At 39.8% G+C, this 21,005-nt stretch overlaps 1 protein-coding gene across 3 annotated transcripts in view; it reads left to right on the top strand.

Moving 5' to 3' along the window:
- The first annotated feature begins 2,508 nt into the window (after positions 1 to 2,508).
- Positions 2,509 to 21,005, top strand: part of LOC127809981 (uncharacterized) — a 30,847-nt gene continuing 12,350 nt past the window's right edge. The window contains exons 1-4 of one of the 3 annotated variants that reach the window (XM_052349195.1): positions 2,515 to 3,264; positions 4,023 to 4,110; positions 4,192 to 4,454; positions 4,993 to 5,299. In XM_052349195.1, the coding sequence (XP_052205155.1) occupies positions 2,812 to 3,264; positions 4,023 to 4,110; positions 4,192 to 4,454; positions 4,993 to 5,299 (1,111 nt within the window). In that variant the 5' untranslated portion in view covers positions 2,515 to 2,811. Of the gene's footprint in view, positions 3,265 to 4,022; positions 4,455 to 4,992; positions 5,300 to 21,005 lie in introns of all 3 variants that reach the window. The other 2 variants (XM_052349196.1, XM_052349194.1) reach the window with 2 other exon arrangements.

Below are 21,005 nucleotides of genomic sequence, written 5' to 3' on the forward strand. Positions count from 1 at the left end.
GGACCTATGGCCATAAAGAGGACTAGTGGTGGGGGCTGATAGGTTGATGCCTCAAACCTCGGAGGGTTGTGAGGATGTGTGAGCCTAGCCTCATTTGCATGCATTGACATACATAAACATGATTATATTCATATTTACATGCATTTGCACCCTTATTGAGTCTTTATGACTCATGAGGTTTTTACCTCATGTGTAGATGATGCAAGTCCGGATGCAAGCAGGGATGGCGCCGGGAGGCCGTTGAGGCAACTAGCTGAGTTGCCCGAGTTATGTATTTTCAATATTGCTTGTATGTAGCCAGGGGGCGTGGTGTATGTATACCCTTGTGAGTAAATGTCCGTGTTATTGAGCTTAAATGTATTTAATTGTTGTAATCATCATAGTGTGATAGATGATCGTGAGATTGCTTGTTGAATGTGGCATAGTCGGTAAAGCCAAGTTTCAGACCGAGTCAGGATCAGCAAGGTATGTTCTCATAAATCCCCAATACTCAGCGAAGTGTCTGTATGCTAGCTTTGTGCCTGGGTCACCTCTGGCTTGCTATGGGGTGAGCTGAAGAGAGGTGAAGCTCACTCGGGTTTCGGGTCTTGGTCCGCTGGATTTTTCTTATTTGAGTTGGGACCGATTCCTGAGTGGAGCGAAGGGAAGGACGAAGCCTAGTTCCCACCTAGGGCGTTTCCTGTTGAAACATAGTCCAACCCTTCAGTTATGGTTTGTCGGGTGAGTAATCCGGTCGATTATTTACCGGTGGCGCCCGTAAGTGGGAGCGAATCGTTACAGTATCAAATTTCAGTTTATTAGTGAGATTTATTTATTTTATCTATTTTTTCCATAACACCTCTACTCGGGTAATTCTAAGAAATGGAGTGTTATAGATCATATGTGTAAGGAAGATTTCGAGGGGACAGATTATTATTTTTGATTAAACTGGACTTATGCAAATGGTGGATAATTGTTGTTATTAGTTTTCATTAAGTTAGTCTAAGTCATTTATAATAGCTTTGGCTATAGTTGATTATCTAATTGTATAAGTCATGTAATGCATGTAGCTTGTTGTACAAGTGTGTGGAGCCTCAAGTAGTTAGTTAGAAAGTTTGTTATAAGAAAATCTTGTAACTGTTTGAATTCTTGTAAACCACCACTGTGAACTATAAATAATTGGCTAGTATTGATTTAAGCGCAAGCAAATTAAGTGAGATTCGAAGAGAAAAGTCTAGATTAGATAACACTTTGAAATCTCAAAGAAAAAGTCTTGGCATAGCCATTATACTGATTCATTCAAAATAGTGAATTTTGTCATCCTTTCAGTCTCGATGTAGATTTATCAGTTGTTTTGATGTACTGAATCAGGATAAATCTTTGCCTTCTGTGTTCTATTTTTTTACTCAAATTCTTTATTTCATAATCTTTTTTTGTGTGATTAGTGTTGTGATCTATTCGAGTATATTTGATCAATATTTTTTATATGTATACAGAGTACCTTAGATTGCATTCTCTTTACTGTTTTCAAGTTATTTTTAGTTTTCAATTTTCTAAAATAATGAAAATGGGTTCTCTTTATTGTTTTTAAAAATGCATTTTTGAAAACAAAAAAACAATTGTAAAGAAAACTCAAAACAACAAAAAGTTGTTTTGAGTGTTTTCATCCAAAACAAACTCAAAACTCAAAACATATTTATTTATTTATTTATTCATATTTTATTATTATAATGAAAAAAATATTACAAAATTTATTAACTTTAAAATGTAGATATTTTTTTAATAATTTATAAATATTAAATATTTTTAATTTACTAAATAATCAAATTTATTGAATAAAATATCATAAAAAAATATTTTCAAAATTCCAAAGAGAACGCGTTTTCTAATTTTCTGTTTTTAAAAATAGTTTTTCAAAATAACAAAGAGTACATGTTTTCAATTTTCTAAAAACAGACTATCAAAATGAAAAACTAAAAATGAATTTAAAACTCAAAAGTAAAAATTAAAAAATAAAGAGTAATTAAGAAATTTGTCATTTGAACTAGTTGGGCCGAGAGAGATTTTTCTTTAACACACAAAAAAAAAAGAGTAGATTTTGAGATAACAGATTAAGTTCAATTATAAATAGATAATTAAGTTCATCTAATTACCTTCAACTATTATGATATTTTATTACAGAATAACTTACACCTGAGTTGCCTGCCTGATCCATCTTAGATTTTATTTCAGAATCTTGCCCGGGAGGACTATCAGACTACAATTTTATGGCCCCATTATGCTTAATTAATAATTCAATCAGGTGGGACAAATAGAATATCTTAAAAGGAGGCGGTGGCGTGCTTGGGAGTGTAGGTGTGGCTCAATGCGGATCATCTAGTGGTGCCACATGTCGAGCCCTAAGACTTTTGAGGATCTATGATATCAATAAATATTTTTATAATATGAATTTAGGATGAACAGAAAAGCATATTCATAATGCATATTGTGGCCTTTCTAGAAGCTAAATTAGTTTGGATTCACTCAACTGTTTCATGCCATTGATGAGGTTTTTTCTGGTTTATGAGCAAAAGTTCAAAGTATTATTACTATTATGAAGGGTTATTGGCAAATCACATAATTTTCCAATTCATTGAACAAAAGGAAAGATCAAATCAAATAATTTGTCTGACTATATATATATATATATATTGTTTATGCATGATTAGAGGCGAATCATTTTGATTAATTCACACTTGATTCGGCGATCAAATCGAGTCAATTCTCCGACTTTTCAAAGATCTCAACTTGGTGCCTTCTCTTCCCAGAGAGGCTCAACTCAAGCTTCCATCAATGGCTGATCCTCACCTTCTTCCCGACCCACCATTACAAACCCAAACCCCTCTGCTCAACAACGCCTCAGAGCCGAAGATTGAAGAAAATCCAGACCCAGATTTCGACATCCATCTCAACAAAATCCTCCAAATGCTCGAATCCTACCTCAATTTTATGGGTTTCGGCCAATCCTCCGCCCTCAGCCTGGCCTTGTCCTGGTTCACCTTCTTCCTGATCGGCGTCGCTCTTCCCGTCGCCGTCGTTGAGTTCTCCGGCTGCTCCGGCTGCGACAAGTACCAGGTCAAGGATTTTGAGCTCGACATCGTTGTTTCGCAGGCGTGCTTGGCTGCCGCGTCTCTGCTTTGCCTTTCTCACTATCTCCGTAAATATGGCCTTCGGAAGTTTCTCTTCGTCGATCGGTACGGCGGCCAAATGGCTCGGTTTCGGGAACAGTACATTCAGAAGATCTCGGTGAGCACTGCCCACTGCCCACTAAAGTTGTGTTTGCTAAGATTAAAGTCGGATTAAATTTGAATTGGGTTTATCCCTGTTCAGAACTTTTGAGTTTCGACTCCTGATTACATTACAACTCTCTCTATGAATAGCTCACACACACATATATATATATATATATATATTTCATTCAAAGCAATAAAATCTTTATTATTTTGAGTTTCGTGTTTCTTCAAACAAGTCTTTTGCATTCATGATAATTTGAAGTACCCTTTTCTTCAGCAATTTGTGTATGAACAAACATCATCTTCATATTAAAAAAAGGGAAGAACAAGGTAATGTAGTGAGCTAAAATTTACCTCTCCAGTATGCATTATTTGAAGTACTTGGAATTTTATGTGTTCTCCAAGCTATGAGTTCATTAACTGCACATTACATACCTGTAACTGTAAGGCTGGAATTTAGGCAACCGACTACTTGCTGATTTTCTATGCATGCCACTGCATATATTGGTTCATATGTTGATCCCACGAAAATTTTCCTGAATGCTATCTTTACCCCTATAAAAGGTCAAGTACTATTGCTGTTTCATGATACACCATGGGCTAGATATTTTACTCCTAAACTTATGATTTTTAGGTTGTCCAATAATAACTACTATTTTTCAACCCTAATCTATACTCTAAATCTTCAGTTCAGACTTTCATGGCTACCTTCCTGCTTGATGTAATAATAGGAAATTGGACGGTTTCTTCTTCTTCTTCTTCTTTTGGCAGGAGTGTTTCCGCTTGCTCATACTGTGGATACTGCCATGTTTCATTCTGAAGACTGCACGTGAAGTTGCCCACATTTTGTATGTGCCTCGTGAGTCATGGTGGCTGTCAGTTGCTACTTTATTAGCTTTGATCCTATCATGGACTTACGTGACTACAATCTATCTGTCAGCTTGCATTTTGTTCCATTTGGTTTGCAATTTGCAAATCATCCACTTTGATGATTATGGGAAGTCCTTTGAAAGAGAATATGATGTTATTGTATTTATAGAGGAGCACATCCGTCTGCGGTTTCATCTCTCAAAAATAAGCCATAGATTCCGAATATATCTTGTTCTAGTATTCCTGGTCGTCACTGCAAGCCAGTTTGTGACCCTACTCCAAACGACAGGATATAGCGGACAAATTACTTTGTTAAACAGTAGTGATTTTGGGGTAAGTGCTATATATTTCTCCATTTGCTCCAGCTAAATCATCTACATGGTTTTTCGTAGTTCTGAATTAGGAGCCACAACAATAGTTATCAAGCTTTGTGTGCTAGAACTTCTTCCCTAATTGCTTATTTGATGCTTTTTCTAAGAAGAAACAATCACTGGGAATGATGCTGAACTTTTACATTATGAGCCAACCCAATAGCTAAATTTTATTCTCCACACGTAGAGAAACCTTCAGCACCTAGTATCTTAAACTCAAGTTAATTAAGACTTTTCCCCAACTATCTTGAGGTCCACTACCTGGGCCCCTTTTTTATCCACCTAAATGTTTAGGTTAATGTCAAAGGGACGCAATATATCAATGGATTGGCCACTTAAGGTAGCTAGTTGTACATTGATGTATCTGATTGTACATATTTCACCAATAATATCTAGAACTGAACTTGAGCTTTTACCCTGGGTCTTGCACACTTCACTTAATTTTAGCTGTTTTTGGTTAAAGTTTTTCAGTCTTATATTCATTTGTTCCTGTCTCCCAGATATCATCAATTGTTCAGGTTGTGGGGATAATTCTTTGTTTAAATGCTGCTGCCAAAATTTCCCATAGGGCCCAGGGAATTGCATCACTAGCGAGTAGATGGCATGCTGTGGCAACATGCAGTTCTGCTGATGCATCCCAATTGAGACTTCCAAATATTGAGGGAAGCTTCAGAGCTGCTAGTACATTGGATGCACTGTATATGAATAGTTCAGGAAGTGATTTGGAAACACTGGATCACATCATGTTGCCTACAAATACACAATTGGCTTCTTATATGACCTCATACCACAAGCGACAAGCCTTAGGTATGTGAATTGAGATTTTTTTTTTCTTTATTCTCATGTGGCTGGCTGGCTGCCAAGAGATAATTTGCTGTTATCAATAATGTCTGTCAGTGAAAACCTGGAAGATATTCTTTTTCTCAACCTGTGGTAATCTTTCATCCTTTGCTGGGAATGAGTTGACATCCAAGCTTTATAGTTTATAGCATGAGCATATGTCACCTTATTACTCTAACCTGAAACTTAAGCATCAGTGGCCACATACGGAATAAAATTGAATGTCATTTAGATATCTCTTAACTAACAAGTCTTACTATTGCAGGAATGCACTTTTTCATTTTAACCATTATGCTTTAATATATGGGTAGCATCCTCACTAATCTATATATTATTGTTTTCTTTTTGACATACGTTCTCTTTTGCGTTTAATAGATAAACCAGTTGGGGATGTAATTCTAGCATCCAAATGAAAAGAAAGAGAGAGTAAAACCTCTGTACTTCATCTCTGGTCCTCTTGTAACTGTTATGTGAGCATAATTAGAAGTGGACTGCCATTAACAGTCATTGAGTGGCCTTGCTTAGTGTCATGTCCTCAGATCTGACAAGGTCAATTCTTTGCTAATTGAGAGAATTATGGCAGAATTTAGGGAGAAATGAGAAGAAGATTCGGAGAAAGAGAGGGAAACAGAAGTAGGCAAGAGAGAAAGCAAAGTTGAGAGAGAGAAATTGAGAGAGAGAAACAGAGAATTTCTGGAAATATGCTTTTTGATCCCTTGGATTCAGCTGGATTAGGTTTTTATACTAATCCAGATGGTTTAGTTTGGCGTCAACAAGGCTGCCAATACAAGGTTCAAAGTACAACTGAGCAGCTACAACTGCTGTAAAAATATCAATAAACCCTTACAAACATTAAGTACATGACAATTTACCCCCTTGTCCTCAAGAAATGGAGAAAAGGTAGGCAACTTGAGGAAATTGAGTAAGTAGATTGGGTAAATACTCTTAGGTATAATTATCAGGATGGTGGTGAGACTACCGAACCAAAACTTGTGTTAAGGGAGTCCCATCCTTGTAAATGACTCGTTTGTCCAAAATGAAAGCCAGTTCCACTATAGTTTTACGACTCAGGGGTTAGAAGTGTAATTAGGAAACTGTTGTAACTGTGTAACAAGCTAAGGGTTGGGTAGTTAGAACAAGCCTAACTAATTGGGCTGGCAGTTAGCTCTCCTAACTGTAAGAAGCTCCTTTAAGAAGGCTATTGTAAAAGGAAACGACATTGATTGAGAATAATAGAGTCCTTTCTCTCTTTCTCCTCTCAATTTCTTCCTCCATCTCTCTCGTTCTCTTCTCTTCCCTTCTCTCATTCTCTCTCTCTTCCTAAAATTTCTATCTTTTTCCAGAATTCTTCCTGGAATTCCGCAATTACCCAACCCTTAATCTGAGAGCTTGACAATTTGATATCAGAGTCGGTGATCTTCGGTAGCTCCCAGGCGCGATTCGAAGGCAATGGTAGATCGCGGTGGACGACAGAAGATTCCAACAGAACCGACAATCGGAAGGGGTTGGCAATCGACCTAACGGCATGGCGAAAGGCACCCAACTAAAGCAACTGGAGAATCGGATGGAGGATCTAGAATTCGACATGTCTCAGACGCAAGAGGCCATGATCCAAAGTTAGGAGGACATGGTAGCCATCAAAGAAAACATACGTGAATTGGAGAAGGGTCAGGAAAAGGCGGAGCACTATGGGCAAAAGATCAACAACACGTTTAACATGCTGGCTGCCCTACCCCTAGTTTCGTCTACTGCCCGATTTTCCTCCAAGAATGGGTCTCGACCCGATCTTGGACAAGGATGGCATTCTGCCCAGGCTGGATGGAGGGCTGGAAGTGGAAGATAGGCTTGTGTTGGAGTGGGAAAATCAGGTAAGGGGTACTACTTCCTCAATTTTTAGTCATACGCCTATGCCTCGATTGGAAATTCCAGTCTTTGAGAGTGTAAAACTAAGATGGTGGATCCGCCATTGTGAGATATTCTTTGAATTTTATTGGATTAGTGAGGAGCAGAAGGTAACCCTGGCGGTAGCCTATCTCAATGATACGGCTGACGCATGGTATCAAGGTTGGAGGCAAGCCAAGGGTGGGGTGGTGAATTGGCCTGAATTTTTAGAAGAATTGTGTGATCGGTTTGGAGAAAGGAGTATGGCAGACGTGGTTGAAGAATTTAACAAATTATGGCAAGGGGGCCAGTTGTAGATTACCAATTGAAGTTTGAAGAGTTGCGGGCATTACTATGGGTAACACAACCAAGCTTGACAGAACTCTATTTCACGTCAAGTTTTATTAGTGGATTGAAGGATGAGCTGCGATCGATGGTGAAGATGATGATGCCATCATCGGTGAAACAAGCAACGGAAAAAGCTCGGCTGCAGGAACTAACATTGGAGGTAATATTTGAGAAGAATAAGGTGTGGACAAAGCCCAACATGAATCAAAACCCACAATTTGGGGTAACTTCAAGGCTGCAACCTGGAGTGTAGGCTAAGGAGGGGCCAAGAATGCCATGGTTCAAGGGGCAAACAAGAATCAGACCATGGAGCAGAGGACACAATTGGGTCTATGTTTTAAATGTGGAGAGAAGTACAATCTAGGGCATCAATGTAGGAGGCAATTGCTGAAAATGGAAAGATCTGATGAAGAGGGTGAAGAAGAAGAGGAAAGAATGGAAGAGGAAGTAACTGAGGAAAATATAGAGGAGACACAAGGGGATGAATGAGGTGAGATTTCTTTTCATGCATTGAAGGGTGGTCCAATTGGGAAAATCATTAAAGTGAAACGACAGATAGGAAAAAGAAGATTGACAGTGCTGATAGACAGCAACAACACTCATAGCTTTTTGAATAAAGCTATTGCTGCAGGTCTCAAGTGTGAATTGATAAAAACGAACCCTCTATCGGTGATGGTGGCAAATGGAAATAGGATGTACAACTATCACAAGTGCCTTGATTTCAAGTGGTTGATGCGAGGGGTAGAGTTTGTGGCTAACTTGAGGGTATTGGAGTTAGGGGGATGTGACATTGTTTTGGGGGTCGACTGGATGAGAACCATAAATCCATTAACCTTTGACTTCAACAAGTTGGAGGTGTCAGTGGAAATTGAGGGGTGGGGAAAAAGTTGACCTTGGTGGGCAGCCTAGAATAGGGTGAGTGTAATATTTCTGGGAGAAAATTATAGAAGCTGATGCAAAAGAAAGGGGGACAGATCTCACAATTATATTCCATACAAGTAGTGGAATGTGAGGAATAAGGAGTGGAGATGGAGGACCAGCAAGCAAATGCCGAGCTAGCAATCATCCAACTCCTAACTAAGGTAAGCACTTGTGATAACTTGCACTTATTGATGGAACCCAAATCTTTACCACCTCAAAGACCTTTGACCATTCGATACACCTTAAACCTAATATTGAACCTGTGAATATCCGGTCTTACTGCTATGCACCTATAGAGAAAACTGAAATCGAAAAGCAAGTCAAGGAAATGTTAGCTAATTCCATCATTCAACCTAGCCAAAGTCCCTATGTCTCATAAGTGCCCTTTGTGAAAAAAAAAAAAAAAAAAGGATGGCACTTGGCGATTTTGTGTGGACTATAGACAACTCAATTCTATCACCATTAAGAACAAATTTCCCATACCTATTATTAAGGACTTGCTTGATGAGCTATTCGGTGCTACCATTTTTTCTAAACTAAACCTTAAAGCCGGATACCACCAAATAAGGATGAAACCCTCCGATATACCAAAAACAACATTCTGAACACACCAAGGGCTGTATGAGTTCACTGTTATGCCCTTCAAACTCACTAATGCCCCATTCACTTTTCAAGCCTTAATGAACCAAATTTTCAGTCCCTATCTATAGAAATTCATACTTGTTTTCTTTGACGATATACTTGTGTACAACCCAAACTTTGAGCAACACTTATACCACCTTCGAATAGCCTTTGAAGTCCTTAGATTTAATCAATTGTATTTCAAGTTGTCCAAGTATACTTTGCCAAAAGGGAGATAGAATATTTAGGCCATATCATTTCAGAAAAGGGAGTAAGCACTAACCCAAAGAAATAAAAGCTACGGTGAGTTGGCCTAGACCTACAACAGTTAAGGAGTTTAGGGGGTTCTTGGGATTGACTTGATATTATAGAAAATTTATTCAACATTACGAGGTGATAAGTAGGCTTTTGACTGAGCTTCTTAGGAAAGATAACTTCCATTGGAATCCCAAGGCGAAGGCAGCTTTCGGGGCCCTTAGGAAGGCCATAACCCAAGCCTCGATTTTGGCACTACTTGATTTTTCTAAGCCCTTCGTTGTGGAGATTGATGCTTGTGACAACGAAGTGGTAGTTGTACTTATGCAAGAAGGAAGACCTTTAGCTTACACCGGCCAAGGTTTGGCTCCTGAACACTTAGGGTTGAGTGTCTATGATAAAGAGCTTATTGATGTTTTGGTGGTTGTGGATAGGTGGTGACATTATTTAGAAAGCAACCTCTTTGTGATTAAGATAGACCATGAAAGTCTTCAATTCTTGCTTTAGCGGAGGCTTCATACTCATTTGCAAAGGAAACGGGTTTCTTAGCTATTGGAGTTGGATTACACGATCCAATACCAAAAGGGGAAGGAGAATTTGGTGGCAGATGCTCTATCTAGAAGGGAAGAAAAAGGCACTTGTCAAGCCATCATGGCTATAATATCAGATTGGGTCAAAGATGTTGTGGGAAGTTATGAGAAGATGGATTGGTTGTAGAGGTTGTTGGCTCAATTGGTTGTCCAGTCTATTAGCAAGGGTATACACTCTAATGGGGTGATCAGGTTTAAAGGGAGGTTAGTTGTGGGGGATGATGAGCAACTAAAGAATAAATGCAAGCACTGCATTATTCACCCTTGGGAGGGCATTCAAGGGTGCGAGCAACCTATTACAAAGTAAGACAACTCTTTTACTAGCCTGGATAGAAGAGGGAGGTGGTGAAATATGTGTTGGCATGTGAGATATGCCAGCACTGTAAACATGAACAGGTTGCTTCTCCAGGGTTTGCAGCCATTGCCTATACCAGATCAAGCATGGGAGAGAATCTCTATGAATTTTATAGAGGGTTTACCAAAATCAAAGGGCAAAGATGCAATCCTGGTAGTAGTGGATATGCTGACTAAATTCGCTCATTTTCTCAGCCTAACCCACCCCTTCTCAGCTCAAGAAGTGGCACGGTTGTTCCTAGATTTAGTGGTGAAGATTCATAGAGTCCCTAAGACTGTTGGTCGGATAGGGATAAAATTTTGACAAGTACCTTTTGGCAGGAATTGTTCAGGAGTTTGGGGGTTGGGCTGCACATGTCAACAGCATATCACCCAGAGACTGATGGCCAAACGGAACTAGTTAATCAATGCCTTGAGGCATACTTGTGGTGTGTGTGTTTTACTAAGCCTATGAGTTGGAATAAGTGGCTATCTTTAGCACAATGGTGGTACAATTCTAGCTACCATAGGGTTATTAAACATACTCCTTTCGAGGCAACATTTGGTTACACTCCACCCCTATTACCAGCCATCCCTAATTCCCCAACTATTGTGACCGAAGTGGAGCATTATCTACAGCAAAGACAAGAGGTTTTGATAGATTTAAAGAGGGAATTAGCTGCAGCCAGAAATCGGATGGTATAGATTGCCGATAAAAGGAGGAGTGCAAGGACATTTGTTGTGGGTGACAGTGTATTCCTAAAAGTTAAACGCTTCCTTTATCCTACAAATACCCCAGTGTTAAAGCTCAGTCCAAAATATTTTGGGCCTTATACCATACTTGCTAAAGTGGGAGAGGTGGCCTATAGGTTGCAGTTGCCTATATTCCATGTTTCATTGTTAAAGAAGTTTTTTTTTTTTTTTTAAGTACATTGTTAAAGAAGTTAGTTGGACCTGATACTGCCACCGGCTCAGTTTTGCCCCCCTATGGCAGAGGAACTTGAAGGTGTGGTTGAGCCTCAGGCCATTGTGGACAGGAGGGTCATTTACCAAGGCACAACACCCATTACTCAAGTTTTGGTGAGGTGGTCACACTTACAACCGGATCACACAATATGGGAGTATTTGCCAGATTTGCTGAAGCAGTTTCCTAGAGTAATCAACCTCCTCTAAATTCTTGAGGACAACCCGAGGGTTAGAAGTGTAATCTGGAAACTGTTGCAACTGTGTAACAAGCTAGGGGTTGGGTAGTTAGAACAAGCCTAGCTAATTGGGTTTGCAGTTAGCTCTCCTAACTGTAAGAAGCGCCTTTAAGAAGGCTGTTGTAGAAGGAAATGGCATTGATTGAGAATAACATATTCCTTTCTCTCTTTCTCTTCTCAATTTCTTCCTCCATCTCTCTCGTTCTTTTCCCTTCCCTTCTCTCATTCTCTCTCTCTTCCTAAAATTTCAATCTTTTCTGGAATTCTTCTTGGAATTCCACAATTGCCCAGGGCTTGACATGTAGGAGGAGCATCAAGAACAAATGATGGTAAAGAAAGATTAACCGACTGTGTTCACACTGATTTTTTAAGCAGCGAAACATGGAATACTAGATGAATTTGAGAGTCAAGAGGCAGTTGGAGCTTGTAAGCTATAGTTCCAAATTTAGCTACAATTGGAAATGGGCCATAGAATTTAGGACTTAGCTTAGAAATATGTCCATGAGTAAGAGCCCATTAATGGGATTCTTTCAACTTAAGATAAACCATATCTCCCACCGCAAACTCCCTTTCACATCGTCTTCAGTCAACCAACTGCTTCATCTTGTTTTGAGTAGTTTCTAGTTCCTTTCGCAGCACCAGTAATACATCTTGTCGCTACTGTAAATAAGTGTCAACAACAACTACTGATGTAGATCCCAAAGTGGCAGGTAAAAGGGGAGGTTTGTAACCATACAAAGCCTCAAAGGTAACATTTTAATGGAACTATGATAGCAAGAATTGTACCACCACTGGACCAAAGAAAGCCATTTAAGCCAAACCTTAGGCTGTAGAAAATAGAGACAATGAAGATAAGTCTCCAGACATTGATTTACTCTTTCCGTTTGGCTATTTGTTTCAGGGTGATAGGCAGTAGACATTTGCAATTTAGTGTCCAAAGATTTCAAAAGGTCCTGCCCCAGTAGACTTGTAAAAATCTTATCTCTGTCGGAAACTATGGATTTTGGAACTCCATACAACTTGACAACATGATCTAAGAATATCCTAGCCACTTCTTGAGTAGTAAAAGGATGTGAGAGACTTAGAAAATGGGTAAATTTAGTGAATCGATCCACCACTACCCAAATATAGTCTTTTCCCTCTGATTTAGGTAATCCCTCTACAAAATCCATAGATATACAAGTCCAAGCCTGCATAGGCGTTGCCAAGGGTTGTAATAAACCAAGAGCTGCCACTGTTTCATGCTTGCAATGTTGGCAAACATCACAAAATCCATCATGTTTCTCTTCAAATGTGGTTAATAAAATAATTGCTTCACTTTATGATAAGTATTCTGAATACCTGAATGTCCCAAAGGTGATCCATGGAAAGATTGCAGAATTTTTCCCTTGAGTTGTTCACAATCTCCTATCACTAATCTGCCATGGAACTGAATTAATCCATTAGCCATTGTATAACCTGGTCTACTAGAAGAATCAATAGTCAATTGCTCCAACAGTTCCTTAGACCAATCAGCTAACTCATAGCTAGCTATCACTTCCTGGAACCAATTAGGAACAATAGAAGTTATGGCTGCAGAAGTCCCTTCTTCAAAACAACAGGACAAGTGTCATGACCCAAGATTCCATAAAAAGGCATTATAGTAATAGATTTAACAAGTTGTTAGGAGATATTTTGTAATGCTGTTACAGCACATGGATGCTGTTATTTTTGTTAGAGGAAGTCTATATAAGGCTGTTGGTAGGAGAAGGGAAGGCAGATTGTTGAATGAATGAAAATCTTAATTCTATTTCTCTCTTAATTCTCCTTCCCCTCTCTTGTCTCTCCCGCTTGTTCTTCTTTCCCCTCTCTTCTGTTCTTCTGTTTCTTCCCCCTTTTTCTTCTGATTTTTTCCCCCTCATTCTTCTCATTTCCTCCCCCAAATCTGTCAATTCTTGGTTCTAAACCTATTGGAATCCTTTCGATTTCCGATCTAATCCTAGAGTAAACCCTAGGATCATGATAAATTGGTATCAGAGCATGTTCCTCGGCTGTGATTTCAATCTATTCTAGACGGAATTGAGGCAAATATAGTGATATGGGCGGTTTTCTTTGTTGATTAAATTTCGACGGATGCTGTCCGATGCGATGCAATTGAATCTTGGAATTTGATTTCGACGCACGAAAGAGTGACTCTCGGCTAAGAGTGGTGGTAACTCTATTCGGAATTGAAGACGAATGGTTCCAAAGGTAATTCTCACGATCTTAGTAGCACATTAGGACAGGCAGAACAAGACGACTAGGGACAAATCCGAACGAATTCCTAGTGACGGTCCCCCTACTGCTTTGTAATTTCCGACGCTAATTCACAGTTGCTACATGTCGAAGCTCTGCTGTGTTACGTGAATTTCAAACGCAAAGCAGGAGGATTGGCTTCCAGCTTGAGAATTTCGGGAAGTGTTGACCGAGCAAGGAAGGCGCTTGAGAATTTCGGGAAGTGTTGACCGAGCAAGGAAGGCGATCAGCCCCAACGATTCCCCTGGTGAATTCCGATCGATTATTTGTTGTCATTTTTGTTCGGAATTTGAAGGTGACTGGGCCAGGTGATTCCGACGAAGCTTCCAGCGACTCCTAGAGTAGTTTAGGTTGATCAGAAATTACAGTCGAAACAGATTTGGAGTGTTGGACGGTGATTGGGTGAAGCGGACGATGATTAGTGTTGGTTCTCGGTTGAGATTTCGACGAATACAATTCATTCGATCACTGTAAATTGGTCACGGGAAACGAATTCCAACAGTGTTTCTTGGCTGTTGAGAGGTTGTTCCAATCCGATTCAGAGCTGACACTTTAGTGAGTAAGGAATTAGTCTGGAAGTGATTGTTGCATCTTGACAATCGCTGTTAGAACTTAGAGCGATTTTTAGAGTTGCAACCGTCCAGCGATTATCGGAAGGGATTTTCTAGAAGCAAGGCGATTCCAGGCAAGATAGTGCGACTCAAGAGAGTGACCTCAGAAGCAGAGTTGCGCAGCAGGTTTCCAAAATCCACGGCGAGCAGCAATTCCGATTGAAGCTGCTAGAACAAGGTGATTTAGCGCATCTAACTCCAACGAGCCAGGTGATTGTCGGTGCTTTGGGCGATCCAAGAAGAGGACCCAGATCTGAGGTGCTGAAATTCAGATCTAGGAGTGCTGTTAGGGCTGCTGCATTGATTGGGAGGCGGCTCTCGGTTAGGTTCCGACGCTCCTTGACGGTTAATTTCTGATTATTCATAGGCTGATACTTCTCGACGGCTCTCGGTTCGAATTGGTGGAAAGGAAAAATAGATTGGGTAAAATTTGTAGTTGGTCAATCAACACAGCAATCGGATTCAAGCTGCCAATTGCTAAGTTAGAAGCGAGAAGTGTGAGGAATTATGATGGAAAGGGCTGCATTTTCTTGGCCTATTGCTTTTCCAGCCAGTGAGATTTCAGCTAAGAGGAGTAGTGCACGCACGAGGACATTGGAGTCTCAGTTGTAGCAGAAGGGTGCTGTATTTTTAGGGGGACGACCTGATCGTGAGGCCATTGGGAGCAGTGCATACATGGAGCAGATGAGCCCTAAATTGCAGCAAAATAATGCTTCATTTTCAGCTGGAATGGAGCTTTAATGGCAGCCAAAGAATGCTACATTTTCAGTTGACCAGAAGCATCAAATTTGGGAAAAGAAGTTTGAGAATGAGACTAGCCGAAGGGACAAAGGAACCAGCAGAGGGTTTGATGAAGAGAGCAAGGAATTTGGCCTTATGATACGCGAGAAGCTGCAAGAGTTCGCGATGATACTTATTAAGAAGTATCATTACAACTTTCCGGTGGAATATTTTGATGATTATCACGGAAGCTTTAACAAGGAGAAATTCCTTGGAATGGAGCAGCAGGAGGAGAAGCTGAAAGAAAGAGCAAACAAGGAAGCAAGGAGCATTGATCATTTTATGGAAGAGTTGGAGCATGAATCAAAAATGAAGGAAAGGCGGAATCAGAAAACAGTACTGCTGGGAGCTAACAAGAAATTGGGAGACTTGGACATGAATTTGACCACAACTGCTTTGCAACCAGCTCTGCAACAATGGAGAGAGTTAATGCCTCATCAGAACTGGTAGTTAAAAAATGAAGGATTATTGAAGGAAGAGGAAGCGAAGGATTTAGTTGATAAGCAAGCTATAAATCGTGTGGGAAAAGATGGAAAGGATGAAGTACATATGGCGCTGAGAAATCATTGGCAAGGATTAAAGTGGTAACAGATCCTAATTCTAAGGCTCACAGACAACCTAGGACTGCGTATCCAAGGCAGGTCTACAATTTCCCAATGCTATATGTACAGGGTGTGGGGGATATTGTTGAAATAGAGCAAGGCCATGGGATGAATGGGAATAGAGTAGAGGTTGCTATGGAGGTAGGTATGTCATCCTTCCTCGTATTGGATGGGGGGATTGAGTGTAATTGGACAGCCTTTGCAGGACTTGGGTGCATCGAACTTGAACTTGATAAAGTTTCTTTTGCTGGAGTCTTGCGCCAACTTAATCTTGGAATTAATCATGAGAACCTACAAACGAAGAAGAAGAAGCCTAGAAGAAGAAAGAAGGAAAGAGGCATGACAGGGATTGAGAAAGTTGGAATTGGTTAATAGCAGTGACCAATTGTTGAAGTTATTGGGGACAAGAACTCTCAAGGGGAGGGGAATTATCATGACCCAAGATTCCATAGAAGGGCATTATAGTAATAGATTTAACAAGTTGTTAGAAGATATTTTGTAATGCTGTTACAGCACATGGATGCTGTTATTTTTGTTAGAGGAAGCCTATATAAGGCTGTTGGTAGGAGAAGGGAAGGCAGATTGTTGAATGAATGAAAATCTTAATTCTGTCTCTCTCTTAATTCTCCTTCCCCTCTCCTGTCTCTCCCTCTCGTTCTTCTTTCCCCTCTCTTCTGTTCTTCTGTTTCTTCCCCCTTTTTCTTTTGATTTTTTCCCCCTCATTCTTCTCATTTCCTCCCCCAAAGCTGTCAATTCTTGGTTCTAAACCTATCGGAATCCTTTCGATTTCTGATCTAATCCTAGAGTAAACCCTAGGATCATGACAACAAGGCATCAGCAGCTAAGTTTTCCTTCCCTTTTCTATATATCAAGGCCCAACAGCTTAGTCTTCCCCTTCTTTTGTAGTTGGGTATGCAATTTCTGCTATAGTACTAGTAAGTATTTTAAGCTCTTGTGGTCAGTTCGAATAATAAACTGATTTGCCTTCCAAATAATGCCTCCATTTATCCACTAATATTAAAACAGCCAGCAATTTTGTTTATTGAAATCTGGTAAAGCCAAAACTGGAACTTCAATCATGGTCGTTTTCAATTTAACAAAAGCTTCTTCAGCCTGAGGATTCCATTTAAATTATCCTTCTTCAACAGTTCTATTAGGGGCTTACTAATAACTCCATAATTTTTGACAAATCTCTTGTAGTATCCAGTTAGTCCCAAAAATCCTCTCACAGTCTTTATATTAGTAGGTCTTGGCCAAGATAGCATTGCAGCCACTTTCTCAGGGTCAGTACTTACCCCAAGATCAGAAATGATATGCTCCAAGTACTCCACCTCCCTCTGAGTAAAAGCACACTTTGACTTCTTCACATATAATTGGTTAAGTCTAAGGACCTCAAATGTAGTTTTGAGGTGGTTAAGATGTTGAGCAAAGGTAGGGCTATATACAAGAATATCATCAAAGAATACTAAGATGAAATCTCATAAATAAGTTTCAAAAATCTGATTCATGAGAGTTTGAAAAGTGGCTACGGCATTAGTTGGCCCAAAAGGCATAACTTTAAATTCATAAGGCCCTTGGTGGGGGCGAATGGTTGTTTTAGGAATGTCTTCCAGTCTCATTCTAATTTGATGAAAACCAAATCTTAGGTCAAGTTTAGTAAAAATAATAGCATGTTTTAAGTTCATTCAAAAGGTCCTCAAAAATAGGAATGGGAAACTTGTTTTTGACAATTACGGTGTTTAATTGACAATAGTCAATGCAAAATCACCAAGAGCTATCTTTTTTCTTGACTAGTAACACTTGTGAATCAAAAGGACTATGGCTGAGTTGAATAATGGATTTCTGTAACATGTCTTTAACTAATTTTTCAATTTCGATCTTTTGAATTGATGGATAACTATATGACTGAATATTAATAGGTTTAGTATTAGGTTTAGGTGGGATGGCATGATCAAATGATCTTTTAGGTGGTAAAGATGTAGGTTCTATAAAAAGGTCCTCATACTCAACTAAAATCATATGCAAGGAGTCAAGTTCGTCTACCTGCCATTTTGGTTGGTCTGACTAGTAACAGTCACCAATAACTCACCAAATTGCTCTTGTGATCCTTCCATTTCATTAATGGCCTATAAGGAAAATAGATGTGCCACTTGTGCTAGCTTGTTCTTCAACATCTTCTTCTACAACTTTTTCCTTGTGATCATCTTGCAAAAGCCTGTATCAAGGCTGCCTGCAAGAGTCAGCTTATGTCGGAATCTCGAGTAAACATACGATTATTATGGAAAGGTTGACCTTAGTGGTGCAAGACTATAAATGGAAGATTCTTTGGAGGCAATCAAGGAAGACAACAAAGCAATCAAATCTAAAGAATCGTGAATATATATGAGTTGTAATTAGGATGATTCTTTTATAATCTTTCCTTTTGTATACTTTCCTTATGTATTATTTCCTTTCATTTAAGATTCCTAAGCTGTAAATTATGAGGTTATAAATAGAGAATAATCCAAAGGGGCAAGGTGTCTTTGCCTACAGTTTCAAAACCTAATTGTTGCTATTTTTACACGGTATTAGAGCCACAACTAGGCTAGGCATAGAAAAGACAATAGTTTGAGCAAAAATGTCCTAAGAGGAGGTTAGATACAGGGGCTGTGGTGCCTGCTGAGGGGCCTAAAACTACATTTCCTTTCGATAATCCATCCTTGCTTATTAGTCCAGTGAATCTAGATGGTAGTAACTATCTAGCATGGTCCTGCTTCGGCAAATTGTTCATCAAAGCCCAAGGATTGGAAGACTACATCACTAGCATGAAAACTCAAAAACTTGTCACTAGAGATGTACAAGCTCGACAATGGGGGATAGAGAACTTCCTTGTGATGTCTTGGTTGATCAATTCAATGCAACCAAACATTGCGAAGGGGTATCTATTGCTAGATACAATAGGGAAGATCTAGAATGCTACATCACAAACCTACTCTCAAGTCGGACATGAAGCACAAATTTACGAGATCTAAAAAAAGGTACATGAAACTAAATAAGGTGAGTGGTCAATTTCTCAATATTATGCTACATTAAATAGTCTATGGAAAGAGTTGGATTATTATCAAGATTTCCATGCAGAATGTTCTAATGATGCTTCTAAGATCCAAAAAAATGATTGATAAGGAGAGGGTATTTGATTTTTTAGCTGGGTTAAATATAGAGTTTGACCAAATAAGGGTTTAGATATTAGGAAAGGAGTTTGTGGAAATCTCGAATGATTTGAAGTGAATTTGGAGGAGATTGTGGTAGGAGATTGAGGCCATAATGAAATATGATATTTAGGCTGATTATTTGGGTTGACTTCTATGGTTTTCATATTTTTTTGGTTAACTTTGTACATGTTAAATAGGGACCGAGTATGTAAAGAATATAGTACAATTGAATAAAAGATTGATTCAACTTCCATATTCTTATTGTCTTCATGGTATCAGAGCTGTGGTTACTCTGAAAACCCTAGCAAGCCATGGTCGCAAGCCATGAGTCTACCCAGTCAGTAACTCAGGAAGAAGAATCAAAGATAATCCCCTCCATGGGTTTGGCTGACAGGTTTGAAAATTCCTCAATTCATCTTACTATAGAAAAGCTAAATGGTAAGAACTACCGAGAATGGGCTCAATCCATCAAGCTGGTCATCAACAGCAAAGGCAAACTAGGTTTCCTTATCGGCGAGACCAAACAACCACCTTCCAAGGACGTAGCAGCCTTCTAGAAATGGCGTTGTGAGAATTCCTTCATAACCTCCTGCTTGATCAACTCCATGCGACCAGCAATCGGCAACATACATGTTTCTGCCTACAACGAAAGACGTGTGGGAAGCTGTTCGCGAAACCTACTCTGACGTCGAGAATGTCTCTCAAATCTTCGAGATGAAGACTTGGCTGTGGCAGATGAAGTAGGGAGAAAGAGAGGTGACAGAATACTACACAGAGATGCTAGGTTTATGGCAGGAACTGGACCTCAGCTGTGAAGAATCTTGGGAGTGCAAGGGTGATAGTGTGCTATTCAAGAAGAGAATGGAGAACGAGAGAGTGTATGAGTTTCTGGCTGGGCTCAACAGAGAGCTCGACGATGTGAGGAGCTGAGTCTTGGTTCGCCAACTATTACCGTCCATTCGAGAGGTGTTCTTCGAAATTCGACGTGAAGAGAGTAGAAGAAAGGTGATGTTGAAGGAGAAAATAATGCCTGGGCCCGAAGCTTCTGCCCTTGTAACCCGTGGGCCTCCCACAAGATCCGGCCTAAGGCAAAATAAAAGGCCATTTTGTGACCATTGCAAAAAATCGGGCCATTCCAAAGATACCTGTTGGGCCTTACATGGCAAGCCTACTGATTGGAAGCCCAGATAGCCCAACAAATCCCACAGGTACCAGGCCTCAACTGAACAGCAGGCAAAAACAGGAGCTCCAGCCCATCACACTTAGTTGGCCTTTATTGGGGGTTTTAACCCCGAGCAACTTGAGAAGCTATATGCTTTTTTTTCAACCTTTCAAGCCTCGAGTCAGTCTCTACCCCTCTGCCATCGGGTTCCCTAGCCCACAAAGGTACTTCTTTGACTGCTCTTAGTCATAAGGTCACTCCCTGGATTATTGACTCTAGTGCATCTGACCATATGACTGATGCCCATCATTTATTTTCCACATATTCACCTTGTGATGGTAGCTTGAAAGTAAAAATTGCAGATGGTACTTTATCCCTAGTAGCTGTCAAGGGGAGTATCCGTATCTCTGAATTTATTACTTTGGAGTATGTCTTTCATGTTCCTAATCTCTCTTGCAATCTGTTGTCCGTTAGTTAGCTAACCAAACAATCTCACTGCTCAGCTACATTTTTGTCTTCTCATTGTGTCTTTTAGGACCTATCATCGGGGTAAACGATTGGCAGTGCTAAGGAATGCGAGGGGCTCTACTACTTTGATGACGCTCACATGAGTAAACAGTGTCATCCTTCTATTTGTAATTCTGCATCTAGTCCTAGGGATAGTGACCTTTTGTTATGGCACAAATAAATGGGCCATCCTAGTTTTCAATATTCAAAACATTTGTTTCCTTCACTTTGTTCGAATAAAACTCCCTTGGATTTACAATGTGAAGTTTGTGAACTTGCAAAACATAATCGTGCTACTTTTCCCTCATCTCCTTATCAACCATCACTGCCTGTTACCCTGATTCCCAGTGATCTTTAGGGGCCTTCACGGGTTCCCAATAGGACCTACAAAAAAT

The sequence above is a fragment of the Diospyros lotus genome, chromosome 9 (genome assembly GCF_014633365.1).
Source record: "Diospyros lotus cultivar Yz01 chromosome 9, ASM1463336v1, whole genome shotgun sequence".
Classification (NCBI taxonomy): Eukaryota; Viridiplantae; Streptophyta; class Magnoliopsida; order Ericales; family Ebenaceae; genus Diospyros; species Diospyros lotus.